General features: G+C 43.2%; 1 protein-coding gene across 1 annotated transcript in view; it reads left to right on the top strand.

The window, feature by feature from the left end:
- Positions 1-21895, top strand: part of PKD1L3 (polycystin 1 like 3, transient receptor potential channel interacting) — a 68472-nt gene that overhangs the window by 21545 nt on the left and 25032 nt on the right. The window contains exons 8-21 of the mRNA XM_036276061.1: positions 453-580; positions 678-804; positions 1466-1594; positions 1936-2167; positions 5023-5216; positions 7864-8094; positions 9073-9174; positions 9461-9639; positions 12732-12878; positions 16955-17151; positions 17481-17680; positions 18139-18328; positions 18935-19127; positions 19217-19451. Coding sequence (XP_036131954.1) covers positions 453-580; positions 678-804; positions 1466-1594; positions 1936-2167; positions 5023-5216; positions 7864-8094; positions 9073-9174; positions 9461-9639; positions 12732-12878; positions 16955-17151; positions 17481-17680; positions 18139-18328; positions 18935-19127; positions 19217-19451 — 2484 coding nt within the window. The remainder of the gene's footprint in view (positions 1-452; positions 581-677; positions 805-1465; positions 1595-1935; positions 2168-5022; positions 5217-7863; positions 8095-9072; positions 9175-9460; positions 9640-12731; positions 12879-16954; positions 17152-17480; positions 17681-18138; positions 18329-18934; positions 19128-19216; positions 19452-21895) is intronic.

The raw sequence follows: 21895 nt of genomic DNA, 5'->3' as shown, positions 1-21895 counted from the left end.
TAGGGATAGAGGAGATGGGGACAGGAGAATGGACCGGACTGCTACTGGGTTCTGGGTTTATTTTAGGAGAGAGAAAAATATTCTAAACTTAGATCATGGTGCTAGTTGCACAACCCCATGAATATACCAAAAAACATTGAATTGTATACTCTAAGTGGGTGAATTGTGTGTGTGAATTTCATTACAATAAAACTTTTTAAAAATATTAAAAACCTGTCATATGCAGATCTAGGGCAACTTATGTCACAGGTGGCCCTTTTAGTGATACAAATGATGGAGAGTCTTCAGCCAGACTGCAAGTACTTTCTGTGGCTTCTCTCCAGTGAATGTCGCCTTTCCTTACACTGTTGTCAAGATCCCTGGTTCCCTTTCCAACCTCCTCAAAATCATTATTTCACAAATACAATACACTGAGGTTATACAAGTCATGTGATATTTCTCTCTAAATGCAGGTAGAAAATATTCTGAAAATGTCCTTGCTTGCCCTTGGGGAGATCCAGGAAACATTTCTACAGCGGAATCATTTTTCTGAGTCTTCGGTGACTCTGACCTCTTCCGTTGCTACCCTGATATTGAGCAGGTATCATAGGAGGGAGGAAGGGGGGAGTTTCATTTTAGGCTTTTGACCTCTGTAGAACATACATAAATTGATTTCCATTTAACTTCTTCTTCATTAGCCAAAACATATCGACTTTGCCTCTGAGCTCTTACACTCTTGGATACCCAGCACCTGTGAGGTTAGCCTTCCCATCAGCTTCGGCTTTGGAGGACCTCTTGAGTGAACACCCAAGGGTTAATGTTCAAGTGAGTGTGAGACTGATTCTGACCAGAATGAAAGTGAGATCTGATGGCTGCAGGCATTTGGGTGACAGGAATGCACCATAAAACGTAAGCTAACCAGACCGGAGGAGAGAAGGCTGTGTGCCATTCCTTTCTGTTTAACTGGCAGGATTGAAGGCCTCTGGCGTGATTCAGTATAGAGGTTGGGAGCATTAAACAGACTTCTGGATTTAGCTAAGTTTCTGGGTTATGAAGTGAATTGATCTCAACTCTTTACTATATATACAAAGCTGTGAATATCTGAATAATTACTGATTCAGTATACTGACCTAGTGTTATCAGTTTAATGTATTTTTTTTTTTCAGCAATTACCTGACAAACAGAAGTAGGATTGTTGCCTTACTCTGGAGAACAGAATACTTACTTCCTACTAAAATGAATCCTCTAGGTATAAAGATGTAAAAAATAAAAATTCTGAGGGTCACAAGTAAATGACTCATCTTTAACTAATTAATTCTTTCTCATATGATCTTATAATGAGAGATACTTTATTTGAGATAATAGCAAGGGGGAAAAAATCCCAACATTTACTTTAATTTATGGTATCTGATTACCTTATTACCTTTTGGGGTGTTATTTGTAAGTATTTCGGTAATTGCTGAAATTGGAGTTTTCTTGTCTCTAGGTAACAGGACTAGCTTTCAATCCCTTCAAGGGTTTTGATGACAAGAACATCGTTGGAAGTGTTGGAAGTGTGTTACTAAGCTCTAATCATAAATTGCTCCAAGTCCATGATTTAATGGAAGATATTGAGGTATGACTTGATTATTAGGGAATAAGATAGAAAGGAGTAGGAATTCCTGGAGAACCACATAGAAGGCTGCAATACCTTGAAGGAAGTCATTGTTTATGGCAGTGTCCTTGTTTTATTATTAACACCTTTACGTGGGAACTTCTACAAACTTCTTAAGAGAAGTTACTTTAGGTCTTAGACTATATATTATTCCTTAGCTCCTGACACTGTATATTACCTACTAAAATTTAAAGAAGAAGACCCAGGAAGTTTCATTCCATTACCACTATAAAGGAGACTGAAAGGCATCAATGGATGGGCCATCTTAAACTTGAAGAGTGATGAGCTGTCTCTTGTTCTAGATCACACTCTGGAGAAATGCAAGCATGGAGACCCATCCCACCAGCATCAACACAAGCGCAGACCATTTCACCATCACAGTGAACATCACTTCCCTGGAGAAATCCCTGATTGTGTACACAGAGCCTGAAAGTCCTGTTTCCGTGACACTCTACCTGGGGTTCCAGTATCAGCCCAGCCACACTCACTTCCACCTGAACATCACCCTTCCAAAGGCTCAGGTGCAACAGAAAGGTAAGACCCCTCTCAGATGTCAGCAGTCTACTACTTTGCAATGCACTCTTTTCTTTATCTTGTTTAAATTAACTTTTTATTTAGAGATAACTATATATTCACAATCATAAGAAACAGATCTCACATACTTGTCACCCAGTTTCTCCTAATGATAACATCTTGCTTAACTATAGTGTGATATCACACCAGGAAATGACACTGATGCAATACATTGATCTTATTTGGATTCCACTACTTTACAAGCATGTGTGTGTGCATGTGTGCGTGTGTGTGTGTGTGTGTATTTGGGTCTGTGTAATTTTATCACACGTATAGATATGTGTAACCATGAAATGCATTTTTTTTTAAGTTGGATTGTTGGATAGATAGAAGGATATATATGTGATAAAGCAAATTTAGTAAAATGTTAATTGTAGACTCTGTTAGTGATTCTCTGGGTGTTCCTATAAAATTGTCTCAACTTTCTGTATGGTTGAAAATTTTCATAATAAAATGCTGAGACTCCTGCAGAAGTAAAGTTTCGGTAAAATGGGTCATATCTATTCCAAACCTTATATATTATAGATGAATATATACATGTGCAATATATCATTTATATTTCAATTTTATTTCTAATCTTACATTTAGATAATGCCTGGAGATATCTCAGTTAATCTTGATATAAGATCAGAATGACTATGTTGTAGTTTAGAAAAGTTAAGAATTTCTAAGACACATATAAATAGTGCCTGGAATATACTTGACCAAAAAACTTTAAGTGTAGTACTGAAAAGGCTTAATAAAGAGTACCCCTCTGCCCTGGCCGGTTTGGCTCAACGGTAAGAGCGTCCACCTGCGGTCCAGAGAGACCCGGGTTCGGTTCCCGCTAAGGGCACGTATCTCGGTTGCAGTTTGTCCCCGGCCCTGGTTGGTCATGCGGGTGGCAGCCACTCGATGTGTCCCTTTCGCATCGATGTTTCTCTCTCTCTCTCTCTCTCTCCCACTCTATCTGTACAAAAAATGGAAAAATGTCCTCGGGTGAGGATAAAAAAAAAAAAAAAAGAGTACCCTTCTGCCCTTAAAAAAGTGGGGGAAAATAATCAGAATGGATAAAGCATGTTATAGTCTCCCTTCATAACAGTCTACCCTGCTGAACGAGCTGTGAATGAGCTGCTTCTACTCCCACATAGGCCTCGGGGCACAGGAACAATCACCTTTTTGTGGTTGTTAACCTCACCTGAGGAGATTTTCCACTGATTTTTAGATAGAGTGGGAGGGAGGAGAGAGAGAGAGAGAGAGAAACATTGTTGTGAAAAGGCACATGGGTCCTGACTGGGTTGGCTCAGCGCTTTAGAGCGTCAACCTGCGGTCCAGAGAGACCTGGGTTCGGCTCCCGCTAAGGGCACGTATCTCGGTTGCAGTTTGTCCCCGGCCCTGGTCGGGTCATGCGGGAGGCAGCCACTCGATGTGTCCCTTTCACGTCAGTGTTTCTCTTCCTCTCTCTCCCTCCCACTCTATCTGAACAAAAAAATGGAAAAATGTCCTCGGGTGAGGATAAAAAAAAAAAAGGCACATCGATTGGTTGCCTCCTGCACAACCCCAACCGAGGCCAGGGATTGAACCTGCAACCCAGGTGTGTGCCCTTGACCAGGAATTAAACCCTCAAACCATCAATCCTTGAGCTGATGCTCTAACTACTGAGCCAAAGTGGCCAACGTGAAACAAACATTTTAAGTGACTCTTCCCTTTAGACAAAGCACCTGAGGTAGCAGCTCTCACTACTGGGCGGCCAGCTACAAAGTTCTGTCTGCATGACCCACAGGCTGTTTCCCGAGTCAGAACATGCACTCCCACCTAGCCTATGTGGCTCAGTGGATTGAGCATCATTCCATGGACTGAAAGGTCCTGGTTCGATTCGTGGTCAGGGCACATGCCTGGGTTATGGGCTCAATCCCCAGTAGGGGGCTTGCAGGAAGCAGCTGATCGATGTTTCTTTCTCACATCAATGTTTCTATCTCTCTCTCTTCCTTCCTCTCGCTCTAAAAAATCAATAAAAACATATTAAAAAAAAGAACATGCACTCCCTTTCTCTTGCTGATCTTGGCAATAATATCATGTCATTTGGGGCTGGAAGAAATCTTAAGGAACCTTTGGTTTAGACTCCTTGTTTGAAAGATAAGAATGCTAGAGAGATTGGGTGACTTGCCCTTAACAGCTACCTGGTGACAGAGCTGGGCCTGAAACCAGGCCTCTGGCATGCAGTTCAGGCTCCTCCCCAGAACCACTCTGTTCCTGTCCTTACTTCGTCCTTGGGTTTCTTTTGTCACCTAAGTCTTCTATCTACTAATTTTTGTCTGTGACAATTTTATTTTTATAAAACTCTTAATACATTCTAATTTCTTAGACCTAAATTTTCATTTCTCAAAAGAATATGATTTTTTTTACTGCAGTAGGAGTAATCCAAAACCCTGGATTGTATCACTGGTCATTTAAAAAAAAGTCAGCCCTGGCCGGTTTGGCTCAGCGGTTAGAGCATTGGCCTGCGGTCCAGAGAGACCGGGTTTGGTTCCCGCTAAGGGCACGTACCTCAGTTGCAGTTTGTCCCCGGCCCTGGTTGGTCGTGCGGGTGGCAGCCACTCGATGTGTCCCTTTCACATCGATGTTTCTCTCTCTGTCTCTTCCTCTCTCTCCCTCCTACTGTACCTGAACAAAAAATGGAAAAGTGTCCTCAGGCGAGGATAAAAATAAAATAAAATTACATAATTTAAAAAATCATTTGTTAGGCTTATTACTGTAGGCTTAATACTTTGTAAAATAAAATAATAATAGGCCCTTCAGAAGAATGGTATTTTTCTCCCACTCTGCTTTGTTCTCAGATGAGGAATATACTTGGGTGCTGACTCCAGAGAGCTTGCAGTATGGGACTGGCATCTACTACATAACAGCTGTGTTGAATAAAAGCAAGGAAAGTGCTCAGCAGGCTCCCACCCCGTTCTCCATCATAACTGCTGTCACTCAGTGCTATTTTTGGGACAGCCACAACAGCTCGTGGAAGAGCAACGGGTGTGGGGTAAGAAGCTGCGCCACTTCCCGCTCTCTTCTATCTCAGCTGGCATTAAACAGTGTATCTGTTATCTCCATTCCCTTCAAATCTCAGAAGGGAGCCCTGGCCAGGTGGCTCAGTGGACTGAGCATCGTCCCATGGACTGAGAGGTCCTGGTTTGATTCCCAGTCAGGGTACATGCTCAGGTTGTGGGATCGATCCCCAGCAGGGGGCGTGCAGCAGTGTTTCTCTCTCTCTCTCTCTCCCCCTTCCTCTCTCTCTAAAACAATCAGTAAAAACATCATATTTTTTAAAAAGAGAAAAGCAATATGTGAAAGCTGTTAAAGTCTACAAGTATTAAATATGTTGTGTGTAAAATGAAGTGAACTTTCTGCTAAATAAAAGAGAATTTTTGTACTTAAGAATAAGCTAGCCTATTCTTTTCCATTCCAGGCCAGGTGGAGACAGATTGCCACCTTTGCAATTATTGCCAGCTTCCAGGTGTCTGCCCACTTTACAGTGGCATTGTACATTTTTACATTAGTGATGCTGTGAGGTCCTGTCTGACTCAGATCCTGGTCCAGTTGCACAAGAATGCGGTGGAGGTTTCTGGAAATCATGAGGTTGTTCTTCAGCCATCTGAGAAAGTTTCATCTGGATTGGGACCAGAAGGAAAGGGGCTCTCTGGAAGGCACCCGCACCACTCATGGCCTCAAGCAGTGATTTCTGGGTGGTCTGCACCGTGCTTCAAGCACATCCTCAAACTGGAATCTCGTTCAAGTGCAGATTCTGTTGCAGTAAACCAGGGCGGGCCAAGGACCTGCCTCTGTAATGCCATCCCAGGCAAAGGCAGTGCTGCTGGTCAGGGGAGCCACACTCGGAGCAACAGGCTCCGGAGCTTCCCCTGGCACAACAGGGACCCCCTGGGTGCAAAAGCATCAGGATATTTCCTGCCTCCTTGAAGCCCTACATGGTGTTTGGCTCTGCGAAGGGAGGAGAGCCGTAGAAAACAGGATGCGAGTTCCCCTAGGTCAGAAGATAGATTGGGCAATCAGAACTTAACCTTGTGCCATGGAGAGTCAGTCCTAATGACGCGGTTTTAGACTTTTCATCTGCAAAATCAGACATGGAATTGGTACCTTCCATTTATTCACCTAGTAATTTTTTTTAAATCCTACTTTGAGGATATGTTTTTATTGATTTTAGAGAGAGAGGAAGATAAAAACCAATGTGAGAGAGAAACCTCAATTGGTTGCCTCCCATATGCGACCTGACCAGGGATTGAACCCACAACCTTTTGGTATATTGGATGATGCTCCAACTGAGCCACCTGGCCAGGGTCCTAGTGACATCAGCGTGTCAGCCCACGGTTCAGAGAGACCCGGGTTCAGTTCCCACTAAGGGCACGTACCTCGGTTGCAGTTTGTCCCCGGCCCTGGTTGGGGTCGTGCGGGAGGCAGCCACCCGATGTGTCCCTTTCACATTGATGTTTCTCTCTCTCTCTCTCTCTCCCTCCCACTCTATCTGAACAAAAATAGAAACATGTCCTCTGGTGAGGATTAAAAAAAAAATTATAAAGAAGTGTTACAACATGGAAAGTTATAGGGAATAATATGATAAAAACCATTAAACACATCACTCAGCTTTATCACAGAATTCATATTTTGCTCTAATTAGTTTAGATTTTTAAAAATAATAAGACAGTCCAGCTGGAGTGGCTCAGTGGTTGAGCATCAACCCATGCACCAAGAGGTACCAGTTCAATTCCCTGGTCAGGACACATGCCCAGGTTGTGGGCCAAATCCCCAGTGCGGGGCATGCAGGAGGCGGCCAGTCGATGATCTTTCTCATCGATGTTTCTATCTCTCTCTCCTTCTCAGTTCCTCTCTCTTTGAAATCAATAAAGAAAAAAAAACTTAAAAAAAAAAAAACTAAAAAAAATTTTTTTAAAAATAATAAGACACTCAGGAATAATCTAAGTGCTCTGTATATCCTTCACTAATTCCATTTCCTTCCTCCTCACAAAGGGTAACCACTGTCCTGAGTTTGGTGTACGTATTCATTCTTCCAACAAATATTTATTGAGCATCTTCTACAAGCCAGGCCCAAGGCTCGGAACTAGAGATACAGTGATGGACCAGACCGTGTCCTCATCAGCTTACATTCCAGTGAGGAGACTGACAAGTAGATAAATAAGTGCTGTTTTGGTCTTTGTGCAATTGGCACCAAACTGTACATATTCTTCTTTGACTGGATTTTTTCACTCCACATTTATCCATGTTTATATTAATTTTAACTGCTGTATAGTATGCCATCGGTTTGCCTCTACTTATATATTTATTTGTATGTTCTGCTGTTATAGACACATAGGCTGTCTCCAATTTTTTATAGTTATCAGTGCTGACGGGAGCATTCTGTTTCCTGTCTCCTTGTGCACGCGTGTGAAGTTCTCTGCGCTATAGTCAGAGGGGGATCATGGGAGTCAGAGTCTGTGCTTCTTCAGCTTTAGAGTGCCGCCACTCTGCTCTGCACATTGGTTACACCAGTTTCCCTACCAGCCGCAGGGAAAGGTGACCCCGAATTCTCCTCCCTCCAGATGGCCTGTGTTTGTGTCTGTGTCTGTCCCTTCCTCAGCACTCCTTCAGTCAGTGTCAGCGTCTTGTTCCAATTCCAGGTCGGGCCACAGAGCACAGTAGTGAGGACGCAGTGTCTCTGTAACCACCTGACCTACATTGCCAGCGACTTCTTCATTGTGCCCCGGACAGTGAATGTGGCGGACACGATCAAGCTATTCCTTCGCGTGACCAACAACCCGGTTGGGGTGTCATTGCTGGCCAGCCTTTTGGGATTCTACATGCTCCTGTTTATATGGGCTTGGAGAAAGGACAAAGCAGATAGGCAGAAGGTGATGAGACTTTGCTCCAAAGGTTTTTCACAGTGTCTTGAGTATGTTGAACAAGACGGGAAAAAATGCCCTCATCAAAGGAGGCAGGTCGCCTGGTTCTAGGTAGCGCAGAAATTCAGGGGCGGCTTTCCTGAGATTTCTCTATATCTACTCACTCCAGGCCTAGGGACTTAACTCTTTATCTCCTTTTTTATTTTCTTTTAGCCAAGGTTGAATTCACATATGAGTCATTTAGGAATAGGCCAAAAGAAAACACCTAAAGAATTTAACTATAAACAAATGCACATTTATCTCACTTTATACATTGGACATGAAAGGTGCGTGTAAGTCCCATTATAATTGAATGTAATTGCAATATATAAAAAATCTGTAAGAAATCTTTTTTGAAACAAACAAAAAAATACTTGGATGGCTGCCTCCTCTTAGTTTTTGTCCTGTTTCTTATTCTTGTGTTTTCGTACACTTGGAAATTGTGGAATGCACAGCATCTTTCTTTCTTTATTGCTGTGGGTACAGGATTGCCAGTTTGAGTAAATAAAAATACAGGACACCCAGTTACATTTTAATTTCAAATAAATAAGTGGGTGAATTTAATTTCAAATAAGTGGGTGAATTTTTAGTTTAAGTATGTCCCCAAATTATTCAGTGTTTGTCTGAAATTCAAGTGTAACAGGATGTTTAATGTGTTATTTACATGGTGGGAGGAATGTGGAGAGATTTAGAGGCTCAAGACCTGACTGATTCTATGACTCTCTCATTTTAGAGGTATAAACCCTGGACTTTCAGCCCCCACCGCCCCCCAACCCCCATCACTTAGCAGAGGTCAGCTTCTCTGTCTGTCTGCCTGCACCTCACCTTTGCTTTCCCCATGGTGCCCCGATCGGCACAGTGCACCCTCTTCCTGTCCCCTAGCTGGAGGAACAGCCCCGCTAGACTGAGAAAAGCTCAGCCAATTTTCTTCATTCTGCTTTCCTGCAGGTGAAGGTCACTGTCCTGGCTGATAATGACCCCAGCTCTCAGTTTCACTACCTTGTTCAGGTCTCCACTGGATATCGAAGGAGGGCCTCTACAACTGCTAAGGTTAGTGAAATACATATTCTTCATGCATTACTCTGTCTTCTACCACATGAGACACACACTGATTTGGTGACATCCCCATGTCCTGTAGCTTTACAAGGTATCCCAGAGGGACCTTTCCTAGTTCTAAACTGTAAATCTGAAGAACCTGCTATATTTGTCTAAGATTCCAAAGACTTCATCCCAGTACAGCTTTTCTGTCTTCATCTTTCTCCTTGGGGATAAACCCAAAGAACCAAATAATCATGTTAGAACTTCCTGTATTTTCTCTTTTCTTGTCACATTTTAGGTGGTTATCACCCTTTATGGATCAGAGGGACGGAGTGAGCCCCACTATCTTTGTGACTCCCAGAAGGCAGTCTTTGAACGAGGGGGACTGGATGTCTTCCTCCTCAGCACTCAGTCCTCTCTGGGGGAGCTACATAGCCTTCGGCTCTGGCATGACAATTCAGGTGTCAGCCCTGCTTGGTAAGCACCTGCATCACGCTGGCTTGTTGTTCTTCTCTGAGGATTTAGCATTCTAAGCGAGTTCAGCATGTCATCACGATAAATAGCAATAATGCCTTAGGCCAAATAGTAACAAATGAGATTTACATTTCCAAGCTGACTATAAAGACAAAACCCTGGAAATCAGTGTGGGAAATTAACAATATGATTTGTGTGGGTGGTAGAATGATCAATGTTTTATATTTTATTTATTTATTTTTATCCTCACCCGAGGACATTTTTTGTTTTGTTTTTTTATTCAGATAGAGTGGGAGGGAGAGAGAGGAAAAGAGAGAGAGAGAAAAACATCAGCGTGAAAGGGACACATCGAGTGGTTGCCACCCACACGACCTAACTAGGGCTAGGGACAAACTGCAACTGAGGTACATGCCCTTAGCGGAAACCGAACCTGGGTCTCTCTGGACCGCAGGCCGACGCTCTATCCACTGAGCCAAACCAGCCAGGGCTATATTTTATTTTTAAAATATGTTTTTATTGATATTTTTAGAGACAGAGGAAGGTAGAGAAACATCTGTCAGCTGCCTCCTGCACGCCCCCTACTGGGGATCGAACCCACAACCCAGGCATGTGCTCTGACCAGGAATCCAACCGGGACCTCTCAGTCCATTGGTTGATGCTCAATCAACTGAGCTACACTGGCCAGGTTGTCGTTTTTATTTTCATTAAATGTCATGTTGTAAACAACAAATAATCACAATGAAATATTGCTCCAAAGTACCACGAATTAAAAGTAGCTCTAGACCTGGCCGGTTTGGCTCAGTGCAGACCAATGAGTTGCAGGTTCAATTCCAGTCAAGGCCATGTACTTCCGTTACAGTTCGTCCCTGGCCCTGGTCAGGCTCATGCAGGAGGCAATCAGTCGGTGAGTCGCACTCACATGGATGTTTCTCTCTCTCTCCCTTCCACCCTCCTCCTCTATCTGAAGATAAATGGAAAAATATCCTCGGGTGAGGATAAAAAAGTATCTCTAAATAGGAAAAATATATTTAAAGAGTAAATGTAATAAACAACTATATCCTGAATATTGTGCGTTGGGTCAGAATTAAGAGCTTAGGCGAGAGGAAAGGTGGAATCATGGTGCGGAATGTGCCGGGGAGTCAGAGAAATGTTCAGGGATGAGGATGTGATTCTGACTTGTGCTGGGTCCAGGTGGTTCTGCATCTCCCCTCAGCAGCACTCAGAATTAGGAAAGGTGGCTGGAGAAAGTAGATGATGAGATTAATTAAGGGTGAGATTATTGGTTCGTTGGGGTTAGGAAAACAGAAGGGAATGAAGTTAGAGATCCAAGTCTCAGGTACTCAGAGGAGTCAGTTGCGGAGTGCTGGCCACTCCGAGAAGAGTGTGCAGCCTACCTGAGGTAAGTCCTGCCCCGCTAGGCTAGATACACCAGCCACTAGGCCAGTAAAGTGCAATAATTTGCTTGTTGCTTATTCTGATTGGGTATCTACAAAACAGTTTGTACACTATCATCCCAGTGTCATTAAAAAGGTGAATAATGTATAATAAGCACTTGAGAAGACGCTCGACTTCATTAGTCATCAGAAAATGCAAATTAAAACCAGTGAGACAGCATGACTAAAACAAAAAAGTCTGACAAGCCCTGGCCGGTTTAGCTCAGCGGTTAGAGCATCGGCCCGCAGACCAAAGAGTTGCGGGTTTGATTCTGGTCAAGGGCATGTACCTTGGTTTCGGTTCGTCCCTGGCCCTGTGGGAGGTCGTGTGGGAGGCAATATGTCTCTCTCATGTGGATGTCTCTCTCTCTCTCTTTCTCCCCTTCCTTCCCACTCTGTTTGAAAATGAATGGAAAAATTTCCTCAGGTGAAGACTTTTTAAAAAAAGGAGAAGAAAAAGTCTGACAAAAGCAAGTTTGGGTGAGGGTGGGGAGCACTCACACACCACCGGTGGGAGTGAAAATGGTGCAGCCACGCTGGAGAACAGTTTGTCAGTTTAACGCCAAGTGAAACATGCTGTTCACCATATGATCCAGACATTCTGCTCCTAGGCATTGACCCATGATGAATGAAAAATATTTTAATTCAACACACACATGTTCATAGCAGTTTTATTTGTTAGTAGCCCAAAATTGGGAACAATGCAAATATCCATCAGGTGAATAAGTAAACAATTATTACTATATTCATTGAATGGGATACTGCTCACTGACAAAAAGAACAGTCTGCTGATACACACAACATGGATAAATTCCCAAAAATATGCTGACCAAAGAAGCCAAACGCAAAAGAATACATACTGTGTGAATCCACATATATGAAATTCTTAAAAAAGACAATTCTGCAGAGACAGGAAGCAGATCTGTGGCCAGGGATGAGCCTCTTATTTTGTAAAATAGAGGCAGATGGGATGCTTTCAGAGGTGGCAGGACACTATCACATTTGGAACCAGGAAACTTAAAGAACACACACACACCGACTGGCATAGGTTATAGAAATCTGCATTCTGGTGTTCCCGTACATGAACTCCCTTAGAGGCTGGGAGTGGGCACAGGGAGTCAGCTCTCATTTCTTTCTTTAGTTCTTGCCTTGCAATGAAACAGAATCCACAAACAGTGCAAGGTTACTTCTTTTTATTTTAATTATTTGATTTATTTTTTAAATTTGTGTTATGACTAGAAGTTTTACCTCTTGACCCCCTACACCCATTCCCCCGCAGCCACTTACCTCTGGCAACCACTAATCTGTTCCCTGTATCTGTGAGCTTGTATTTTCTCTCTCTCTCTCTCTCTCTCTCTCCTTCCTTCCTTCCTTCCTTCCTTCCTTCCTTCCTTCCTTCCTTCCTTCCTTTTCTTTTTTTAAATTAAATCATACAGTATTTGTCTTTCTCTGACTTATTTCACTTAGCATAATTCCTTCAATGTCCATCCATGTTGTACAAATGGCGGTTTCATTCTTTTTTATGCCTGTGTGTGTATATACCACATTTTTAATCCATTTATTCATCACTGGACATTTAGGTTGTTTCCATAAAATTACTTCTTATTACAACAATTGAATTGTGCTCACCTCCCTAACATGATTATCTTTATTTTACTATAGGTATGTAAGCCAGGTAATTGTCAGTGACATGGCAGGTAACAGGAAATGGCATTTCCTATGCAATTGTTGGCTGGCTGTGGATCTTGGAGACTGTGAGCGTGACCGGGTCTTTATACCAGTCTCAGAGAAAGAGCTCTTCTCCTTTAGGTATTGTTGGGAAATGATGTGTTTTACAGGTCTCTGAAGCTCTGTTCATTTTTCTTCATTCTTTATTCTTTCTGTTCTTTATACTGTATAGTATAATTTAAATTGACCTATCTTAAAGTGTGTTGATTCTTTTCCTCTGCCTGTTCAATTATGTTATTGAGCCTCTCTACTGAATTTGCATTTCACTTAATATATTTTTCAACTGCAGACTTGCTACTCAGTCCTTTTAAAAAATAATTTATAGCCCTGGCTGGTTTGGCTCAGCAATTAGAGCATTGGCCCGCGGACCGGAGAGTCCCGGGTTCGGCTCCCACTAGGGGCACCTGCCTCAGCTGCAGTTCGTCCCTGGCCCCACTTGGGGGTCGTGCAGGTGGCAACCAGTCGATGTGTCTCTCTCGCATCAATGTTTCTCTCTCTCTCTTCCTTCCTCTCTTCCTCCTGCTCTATCTAGAGATGAATGCAAAAATGTACTCAGGTGAGGGTAAAAATAATAATAATAATTTATATATCTTTATTAATATTTCTATTTGGCAAGATGTCATTCTCATTTACTTTCCTTTAGTTCTTTAGACATGGTTTTCTTTAGTTCTTTGAACACATTTAAAATGGCTGATTTGGAGTCTTTGTCTAGTAAATCCAGTGTCTTGGCTTCCTCAGGGACAAGCTGAGGAGGGGATGTCTCTAGCTTTACAATCTGGAGATGAAAGTAAATTTGCTCCAAAGAGAGTCACTGTCTCACTTGTCCAGGGCTGTCTGCTTACAAGGTTACTAAAGCAATAGTCCCGGAGCGAGTATTGTACTAATGCCTGCATGTGAAGTGCTCAGGCAGCACTGCCCCTTAGCGCTGCGCTCGCCGTGTCAGACTGCTGTCAGCGTAGCAGTTATTCTTTTAAAGTGCACGGCCTCTTAAAATACGTTACCTGTATCCATGATGTTCCATATTTTACCATAATTCTTTTTATTGTGGAGGTGTTTTTTTATTCTGTTTGGTACTCAGAAGGTCCTTTTAAAAAGGTGGTTTATTGTGGTCAAGTACACAAGCAAAATTATGTCTTAATTCTGAAACTTTCTCAGATGTCGCTTCTAGGAAGACTGCTCATCTGACATTCTCTTACTCTATTTTGGAGCCTCAAACTATCTTCCATGTTTTTTGTTTGTTTGTTTTTTGGGTTTTGTTTTGTTTTTAATCCTCACCTGAGGATATGTTTTTATTGATTTTAGAGAGAGAAAAACTTCAATATGAGAGAGAAACATCCATCAGCTGCCTCCTATACACACTCCAATCAGAGATCCAACCTGCAACCTTTCAATGTATTAGACGACACTCCAACCAACTGAGCCACCTGGCCAGGGCTATCCTCCATGTTTTTAAACTACTAGAGTATTATTTTCTTTTGTCTCTCTGGTGTATTCTGGATCAAGTCTTTATTACTACCTTTCAGCTCACTAATTTTCTCTTCAATAATATTCATATATATCCTCAATTTTTTTTGTTGTTTTAATGACCATATTTTTCAGTTTCCAAATTTCTAATTTGGTTTTAGTTCTTTTTTTTATATAATTTTGTATTCTCCTTAAATGAATATTATTCCTTTACTTGTATTTTTTTTTTTTTAGTTTTTATTTATTTTTTAATTTATTTATTTTTGTTACGGATGTTTCTCCTTTTTCCCTCACTCATCCCCCCCTTTCCCTCCCCACATTGTTCCTACCTTTGTTGTCCATGTTGATTGTTCATGCATACATGCATATGAGTTCTGTGGTTTATCTCTCCCGCACCATCCCCTTTTCTGGGGATTGTCAGTCTGTACCCCAACATCTCTGGGACTACCCCATTCCTCAGACTGTTATGTTCATTATATTCCACAAATAAGTGAGATCATGTGATATTTGTCTTTCTCTGCTTGGCTTGTTTCACTTAGGATAATACTTTCCAGGTCCCTCCATGTTGTCTCAAAGGATAAGAGATTTTTCTTTCTTACAGCTGCGTAGTACTCCATTGTGTATATGTACCACTGCTTTTTTATCCATTCATCTACTGATGGATATTTGGGCTGTTTCCAGATCTTAGCTATTGTAAATAGTGCTGCTACAAACATGGGGGTGTATATATTCTTTCTAATTGGTGTTTCAGGCTTCTTAGGGTATATTCCTAGAAGTGGGATCACTGGGTCAAATGGCAGTTCAATTTTTAATTTTTTGAGGTAACACCATATTGTTTTCCATAGTGGCTGCACCAGTCTGCATTCCTACCAGCAGTGTACTAGAGTCCCATTTTCTCCACACCCTCGCCAACACTTGTTTGATGATTTGTTGATGGTGGCCATTCTGACAGGTGTGAGGTGATACCTCATTGTTGTTTTAATTTGCATCTCTCTGATGATTAGTGATGTTGAGCATTTCTTCATATGTCTCTTGGCCATTTGTATGTCCTGTTTGGAGAGGTGTCTATTCAGCTCCTCTGCCCATTTTTCAATTGGGTTCTTTGTCTTCCTTTTGTTGAGTTGTATGAGCACTCTCTATATATTGGAAATTAACCCCTTATCTGATTTTTTTTATGTGATGAGGAATTTTGAGTTGTGTATTCATTTCCGGTGGTTTTATTGTTAAATTTCCATCTCTGTCTATCTTTGTCCACAATCCTCTCTGACTAGTCGTTTTGCTGCTGTTCCCACCTATCCCTTCACATCTCCAGAACGAGGCCTCATTATCTTTTCCTATTCCTCAGTGAAGTCAGTGCAACCAGGGCTATTGCAGATCTCCTCGTGAACCACGGGGTCTCTTGGCTCGATTCCTGATCTTGGGGCTGTTCTCTTTTGCCCCCTCTCTACCTGTAAATTTGTAGCTCTATGGCGGTTTTTTGTTCTGGGGTACCCTTTCAGAGCACCAGCCTCCGCCCTGGCTTCAAGCAGTGAAGGTGGCTCTGCTCTCCCTTTTCCCAGTCCGTGACACTTTCCGTTCCAGGTGCGCTGCCAGAGTCACCCTCCCACCTGCGTCCTGCCTCCTCCAGACCTGGAGCCCAGTAATCCTGCGGCTTCTTCCCTCCCTGTTTTCTCCTTCCATTTCTCTTCCTTAGAGATTTTTTAAATAAGTCCAGCCAATATTTTGGTTCTTTCTTTTTATATCTTTTTAAAATATGTTTTTATTGATTTTTTTTTTCTTTATTGATTTTAGAGAGAGGGGAAGGGAGAGGGAGAAAGAGAGAGAAACAGCGATGAGAGAGAACATCGACTGGCCGCCTCCTGCACGCCCCCCACTGGGGATTTGGCCCACAACCCAGCATGTGCCTTGACTGGGAATCGAACCGGGTCCTCTCAGTCCATGGGATGACGCTCAATCCACTGAGCCACACTGGCTGGGCTCTTTTTATATCTTATTTATAGTTCCTTCACATTTGGAGTCGAGAATGTGCTCAAAATATGACTTTACCAAACTATCTTGAGTGGAAGCGTAATGCAAACTTTTGAAAAGTAAAAATATTTGTCAAAATTCTTAAAAGAAATAAGCATTATATTTTGAAGACTAAAATAAAAAATAAAAATGAATTTTTAGATGAAGCAAAAAATTTTTTTAAAACTCTTAAAAGCTAAAGCAACCGTTTTTAATTTTAAAATCTCATACAACATAAATTAACCTTATCCTCAAAAACTTTTTATTCTAGCCCTGGCCAATTTGGTTCAGTGGTTAGAGCGTCTGCCTGCGGTCCAGAGGGACCCAGGTTCGGTTCCTCCTGGGGACACGTACCTCGGTTGCAGTTTGTCCCTGGCCCTGGTTGGTCGTGCGGGTGGCAGCCACTCAATGTGTCCCTTTCATGTCGATGTTTCTCTCTCTCTCCCTCCCACTCTATCTGAACAAAAAATGGAAAAATGTCCTCAGGTGAGGATTAAACCAAAAAAATTTTTATTCTAAAATGACAAAAGAATCATGTTATCAGTCATGTGAAAGCATCTTCACAGAGGTGTTGAGTAGTGGCAGAGTTGTTGCTATGTAGCTTGTTGCCAGGCAAACCACATCTTCATCCAGGGCACTTTCCGGTTGAAATCTCATGTCTTTCCTATTCTAATTTATCTTTTTAGACACCTGTTCTCCTCCCTGTTTGTGGAAAAGTTCACCCAGGATTATCTGTGGCTCTCAATTGCAACTCGACATCCCTGGAACCAGTTCACAAGAGTCCAGCGACTCACGAGCTGCATGACCCTTCTGCTCTGCAACATGGTCATCAACCTGATGTTCTGGAAGATTAACGGCCCCACTGCCAAGAGAGATGAGCAAGGTCTGGATGAGCCTGCTGTGTGTTGTTTGTGGCATGGGATCCTCTTCTTCTCCTGCCCTCCCCTAACTTTCAGGCTAGAAACTGACTCGGGATGCTCCTTCATCCTCCCTGTGCTGCCCTGACGTTAGAATCGTTAACACATTTTCTCCTGTTCTCACTCTAGTAAATGGAGCATACTGAGGAACATGCCAGGATCTTTACTGCCATGTTTTCTATCCTTAGATAATCGTAGTTACACTGCTAAGTAAATACTTAAATCTCGGAGAGGAATTACTTTCAGATGATTTCGGTTGCTGAGGAACAAGGTTGACGTAATGCTTTTCTTTCAGTGGGTCCGTTTGCTGTGACCTGGTCCGAACTGCTTATCAGCATCCAAACCGCCGTCATCCTTTTCCCAGTCAACCTTGTCATCGGGCAGCTCTTCCCATTGATTCAGCCACAGGAACCTCTGCCCCTCTTCCCTCCCATCCAGGCCTCCTGCCTCTCAGATGCTTCTTTTGCGCCTCTCTCTGTCTCAGAGGTAGTTGAGGTAAGCCTGGTATGAAATTGTACAGGTAAACTCCTTGCTTCCTTTCCCCATGTGGTGGCAAAGACCAACGAAAAGGATCTCCTGGAAGGCTCTCGGGTCTTATTAACCTTACCGGCCTTTCCCTCATTGCTGCCCCCTGAGTCGGGATCCACCGTGCCCCCACCCTTTCTCCTGACTAGGAGGGTTCTGGGGACTCTATGTGAGGACTCTGGAGTTGTTTTAGCTCCTGGTGTTTGGTCAGACTGTCCCTTCTTCTTTCATTCTACACTTATGAAACTCGTTTTGAAGCTACTGGGAAGTGACTTCTTTTTTAAAAAATAGAGACAAACAAAAAAGTGAGGTCCTTTACTAAGAATAAGCTCCTCTGAGTAAAAATGTTTGTGTTGCCACCTATCATTGCTACCATCCCGGGGTAATGGAAAACAGACTGACTTTCCTCATCTTGGCTCTGCCTTCAGGAACTGAAGGACACTGTGGGGTTTCTGCTCAGGAGGAGTGCATACCTCCTCTCAGCGCATGAAGAGTCGTCATGGAGTTCTTACAACATGAGGCAGTTGGTGCCGCTTTTCTCCAGCCTCGTCCGTGCTCACGTCGAGGGTCCAGGCTCTCACCAGCGGGCAGGACCCTGCGGGGCAAACGGCAAGTCCGGTCGGTTTCAGCACCTGCTCTGTCCTCTGCCACCCACTCCCTCGCGCGTCTCCTTACTCTACCTGTCAGCGTAAGCAACAGGCACGACGCAACCTTCTGCTTATTTTAATTTCCTTTAGCTTTTAATCGAGACCTGATGCTTTGATCCCTCTGATGGCTTTTGAGACATTGTATCTGGGGATACAAAGTCAAGGATTAAGGAAAAGCCCACAAACATGTTTTCTGTGTGAGACCCCCATATGTCACCTGCTTTGTTAGACTACTGAAACTCGTCCTTCTTTTCCTGCTCTGGAATGGTGACACTATGCAGTTTGTGGATTCTCGGATATGGTCTGGGTCTCCTCACACTTACCTAGTGCTGCCATTCTGGTGGAAAAGCTCAATCTAGTTTTTAAAGACTCTAGATCAAAGCGTAGAAGTATACGCGTTCTTAGAATTTACAGTGTGCTCAGAGAAGACAATAATATGGTGGGTGTTGGGTCCAGTCTCCATTGACTGGAAACTTTACCTCATCATCAATTAATGACTTGCTTATCTCTAACAGTTATTACTAGTTATTGAAATCCCCCATTTACTAATGAGTGTCAACCTGGAATATGTTTTCAGTGGCTCCTAAAAACCACCATCATCTCTGCTGCTACCTGCTCAGAGTTCTGCAGAGGCTGAGGTGTCACTTAAGCATGTCGAGTCCCACCCAGGCCGACCAGCCTTGTGACTTCCTAGATGCACCCAGCCAACTGCAAAAACTCCAGGAGTTCTTGGAAACATACATTCTTCTCACAGAACAAGGGCCACCCAGGTAATGCACCACACCTGGCTTTCTTCCTCCCCTGCACCCCTCGCTCAGCTGTTGGTTATGAGGTTATTACTTCAACTTCTGTTCTTAAGGGAGGCAACCAGTTTCCCCATCCTGAGCCCAGAAGAAGGGAGGAAGTCCACCGCAACTGGTCTCTCCCGATGGTTGGCTTATCTCTGCTGGCTCCTTCTGGGTGTCACTAGCCTGGCCACAGCCTTTTTCACAGCACTGTATAGCCTGGAACTGAGCAAAGACCAGGCCACCAGCTGGGTTATTTCAATGATTTTATCAGTGCTTCAGAATGTCTTCGTCATTCAGCCAGTAAAGGTATGTGAGAAGCGGGCCCCACCGGCCTGGGAGGAATCTTTACAGTCACAAGGGAAACTGAGTCCATGGGTGTGGATCCAAGGTGCCTAAAAGTTCTGACAATTTGACCGAAAAAGAGCCCTGGCTGGTTTGGCTCAGCGGTTAGAGTGTCGACCTGCAGTCCAGAGAGACCCGGGTTCGGTTCCCGCTAAGGGCACGTATCTCGGTTGCAGTTTGTCCCCGGCCCTGGTTGGGTCGTGCGGGTGGCAGCCACTCGATGTGTCCCTTTCACATCGATGTTTCTTCCTCTCTCTCCCTCCCACTCTATCTGAATAAAAAAATGAAAAAATGTCCTCGGGTAAGGAAATAAATAAATAAAACTGCTGGTGGAGACAGACCAAAAACTGACAGGAGCTCTGAAGGGGGTGTAGTTACAGCAGATCCTCGAGCAATGTTGTTTTGTTCAATGTAGTTTTGTCATAAATTGGGGGAAAAAATTGATTCACGTCTGGGAGTGTTGTCGTGGGAGTTTGTACATTCTCCCCACATGGGGGGGTTTCCAGGGACTCCCGTTTCCCTCACATCCCAGAGATGTGCACGTGAGGTGAACTGGCATGTCCACCATGTCCCGGTCTGAGTGAGGGAGTGTGTGCCCTGCAATGGAAGGGCTTCCTGTCCGGGGTGGGTCCCACCTTGTGCCCTGAGCTTCGGGGAGGGGCTTCGGCTACCTGGCCCTGAACCGGGAGAAGCAGGTTGGAAATGATTCTTGTTTTTACTAATCTTGTTTGGGATGTCTATAGAGCTCACATTTATTTCAATGTTTAATTCTAGAAGAATTTTGGGTCTTTGTTTAAAAGTTTGATGTTTTTGTGGCCAGAAATGTTTTGTGCGATAAGAACTTAACTCTGGTTTCTATCCATTGGTTTTTATGTCACCTTGCTTAAAGTCGCATTCCCAAGAATATAATCACGATGTTAAGTGAGGACTTACTATACTTATCAGATAAAGGCATTCAGGAAATGAAAAATGTGATTTAGAATTCTGAAGTTCAGAAGTTGAATTGATTGAAGGGGAAGATGTCATTATTGAGACCCAAATTAATGACCAGGAAGATCAAATAGACCAAAATAATACAAAACATACACTATATGTAAAAAGTATTGAAATCATAAAGAAATAGTCATAGACAATAGATCCAGGGTAATTAGCATATAGTCACAAGGAGTGATGATAATTAAACAACTGAAAATGTCTACTGTTGCAAAGAAATATTGAATTTATCTATTGAAAGGCTTTAACTACTTCCAGACATGATTAATTTAAAAAGACACACACTGGCCCAGCTGGTGTGGCTCAGTGGTTGAGCTTCGACGCATGCACCAAGAGGTTGCTGGTTCGAGTTCCGGTCAGGGCACATGCCCAGGTTGTGGGCCCGATCCCCAGTGGGGGGCATGCAGGAGGCGGCCAGTTGATGTTCTCTCTCATCCATGTTTCTGTCTCTCCTCTCTTCCTCTTTCTAAAATCAATAAAGAAAAAAATTTTAATAAATAAAAAGACACACACTGAAATGGAGGGATAGCAGTTCTGGGATGGGGCCCAAGGCTGCATTCCTGAAGAGTTCCCAGGTGATGCTGAGGCTTCTGGTCCATGAGGAGCATCATTCTGAATAACAGATCTAGTTTCTTCGAAAAGTCAGTATCATAAAAAATGTTAATGGGGAGGACTACGCAAGATCTTTGAATAAATGAGACTTTAAATATGGATAGGCTATTTTACTAGGAAGTTATTGATAATTTCCTGAAGTGTGACAATGGTGTAAGAATGTCCTGATTTGGGGGTGATACGTGCTTGAATACAGGCAGTCCTGGTTTTGCACTGTTTCAGTGTGCATGAATTTCAGCTGCCATGGTTTAAATAGTTTCCAGCAATACATGGCAAACCTCAGTTACTGTGGTATGTTAACTGAGCGACTGCATAAAGTGCAAACAGCTGCTAGCTCTTCAGTGGCGAATTCGGCTGGACCCATTCGGCTGCTACTTCCCCCCAGTCTAGTCCACCAGAGGGTGACATTAAGCCTGCAGAGCAGACACACCCAGAATTGCTGCCTCAAACCCATTAAAGTCCAAAGTAGATGCAGAAAGGACCTCCGCCCAGGCCCACTTTGCCCACCCCTGGGAAGCCCAGGCAGAGCAGAATGGACTCGCTTGCTGGCCCGCCCGCCCAGGAGAGAGGGAGGGGTCACCTGCACAGATTCTTCCCAGGGACTTAAGGTGGGAAAAGGGGGGCAATATTTTTACTATGTCCCCTATTCTCCTGAAGACTGGAGCACTTCCCTCCCCTCCACGGAAATCTAAGGAATGGGGAATGCGTAAGGTCATACTCAAGTCTAAGATTCCTTGACGACTTTAGCAAAACTGGGATTTAATCTTTGGAACTTTTAAAAGTGCGGCTTCTGCCCTGGCCGG

The sequence above is a fragment of the Molossus molossus genome, unplaced genomic scaffold (genome assembly GCF_014108415.1).
Source record: "Molossus molossus isolate mMolMol1 unplaced genomic scaffold, mMolMol1.p scaffold_m16_p_21, whole genome shotgun sequence".
Lineage (NCBI taxonomy): Eukaryota > Metazoa > Chordata > Mammalia > Chiroptera > Molossidae > Molossus > Molossus molossus.
This window is presented reverse-complemented; position numbering and strand designations above follow the sequence as displayed.